Source organism: Diceros bicornis, chromosome 2 (genome assembly GCF_020826845.1).
Source record: "Diceros bicornis minor isolate mBicDic1 chromosome 2, mDicBic1.mat.cur, whole genome shotgun sequence".
NCBI lineage: Eukaryota > Metazoa > Chordata > Mammalia > Perissodactyla > Rhinocerotidae > Diceros > Diceros bicornis.
The window spans coordinates 87,303,106-87,305,160 of record NC_080741.1 but is presented as its reverse complement, the minus strand read 5'-3'; the positions used below and the strand labels follow the sequence as shown (position 1 = coordinate 87,305,160).

The following is a 2,055-nucleotide window of genomic DNA, read 5'->3' as shown; positions in this document are numbered from 1 at the left end:
ACAAATCCCTATATAAGTGTCTGGCTGGGCCTAGGTTTTTGGTCCTCATAGCGGAGGAAGCACGTTGGTGGTGACCTGTAGCGCTTGGACTGTGGTTAGCTTGTTTTCTTTATTGTTAGTACAGTTAGTATAGTGAGTTCGTTGGTACAGTTAGTATAGTTAGCATATTTAGTATAGTTAGCATATTTAGTATAATTAGTATTATTTGTTTGCATAGTAAGAATAGGTGGCATTGTTAGTATCATTAGTTAGTATTAGTTAGCATACCATAGTTTTGTTTATTAGCATAGTTAGCATTGTTAGTGTTGTCAGTGTAGTTAGCGGGTCACCATGCTTCCGGACCGTGTGGCCACCGCTGCTGTTGACGTGCTGCCCCATATTAACAACTATGAGTTCATTGAGACGGTGGGTGAGGGGGGCTTCGGCACAGTGTGGTTAGCCCACCACATCCCTACCAGGACAGAGGTGGCTGTTAAAGTCATTGAAAAGAAGCAACAGACCCCCTCCAGAATCAAGAAACTTTGCCGTGAAGTGCAGATTCTGAAGGCTGTGAATCATCCGAATATCGTTCAGTTGTTGGAGGTGATTGACACTGAGGAGTTGTTACTCCTCGTTATGGAGTACGTTCCTGGAGGAGACCTGGATGGTTATATAGAAACCCACCGCCACGGCTACATGGCAGAGGAAGAGGCCCGAGTGATGTTCCGGCAGTTGGTTTCTGCCGTCCACTACTGCCACCAGAAAGGCATCATCCACCGGGACCTGAAGCCGGAGAACATTCTTCTGGATGAGGGCCTGAACGTGAAACTCGCAGACTTCGGTCTGAGCACTGTGTTCCTGGGCCGCAAGCTGGGGTCCTTCTGCGGTACCATCTCTTATACCGTCCCAGAAATCTTGCTGCACCGAAAGTACCACGGCCCCCCAGTCGAAGTCCGGAGCCTCGGTGTCGTGCTCTACGTTATGCTCACAGGTTGCCTGCCCTTCCCAGGAGAAGACGTGGGTACACTGACGAGACAGGTACTGAGAGGGCGAATCCAGTTCCCTTATCTAGCCTTCACACCTGACTGTATTCAACTCCTGCACAGAATGATGACCTTCACCCCCAGCCAGAGAATAACTTTAGAGGATCTCATGAACGACCCGTGGGTCAACATGGGCCAGGAGGAACTCAGGCCTTACAGGGAGCTTCGTTGTGATTACAGGGACCCCTGGGTGGTAGAGGAAATGATGAACATGGGCTTCGAGTGGGGCGGGATCCGACGTTCATTAAGAAGAAGGCAGTTTGATGAGGTAATGGCCACGTACCTAATATTAAGGTCTCAGAAACCCCTGGAGGAGTTCATCACTGTAAGGTCCCGCCCCCCACCTGTCCCTAACACCCGGCGTTCTCTCCAGATCCTGGAGGTGCAGCCAGAGGTCTCTGCGCCCACTGGAACCGGCAGTCAGAGTGCGCGGGTTCTGCCCACCTGGTTCCTCAGGGCAGATGAGCGGCCTGAAGAGAAGCAGGAGTCAGGGCTGAAGGCCACAGAGCCTGCCAGTCCCCTCCCCAGCCTGGAGTCGAGGACCGCCACCCCCAGCCCAGCCCCCCAGCGTGGCCCCGGGGCCTTCCCCTCCACCCACGGCCCCGGCAACCGTGGTGGAGCCCCAGGGAAAACCAAGTGCCCCCACGGTGGGTGCGGCAGTGGAGACTCCGCCAACGCTGGGCAGCCTGATGGGGCGACCCTGGCCTCTCCCTCTGGCCCCAGCCAGGGCCGATGGGGGGCCGCTGGGAGATTCCTAAACTTGATAAGTCGGTTCTGTTTTTGCCTGCCCGGCAAGAAGCATGGCAAACGCAACAGAGTGAAGCCGCTGTGATCTGTGGCAGGGTTCAGATCACAGACTGTGGGGAGGTCAAGCCGCCCTCCTGCAGTTGCAATGGAGAGCAAGATGCTGAGCTCCGGGATCCTGGCAGCGTGGCATGAGAGGTTGACCAGAGGCTGGAGGCATTCAGCTGTGAGTGGGAGCAGGGCAAGGAGTCCAGGCCGTCTGTGCACGGACGTCCCGGCGAGAGGATTT

General features: G+C 54.8%; 1 protein-coding gene across 1 annotated transcript; it reads left to right on the top strand.

The window, feature by feature from the left end:
* The first annotated feature begins 330 nt into the window (after nt 1-330).
* Nucleotides 331-1,854, top strand: LOC131421399 (serine/threonine-protein kinase MARK2-like). Its single transcript, XM_058567983.1, has one exon. The coding sequence runs from the start codon at nt 331-333 to the stop codon at nt 1,852-1,854; it is 1,524 nt and encodes a 507-aa protein (XP_058423966.1).
* Nucleotides 1,855-2,055: the final 201 nt, after the last annotated feature.

What these genes read in the sequence shown, in the direction of transcription:
- LOC131421399 (XM_058567983.1), top strand. Translation starts at nt 331, where the DNA reads ATGCTTCCGGACCGTGTGGCCACCGCTGCTGTTGACGTGCTGCCCCAT.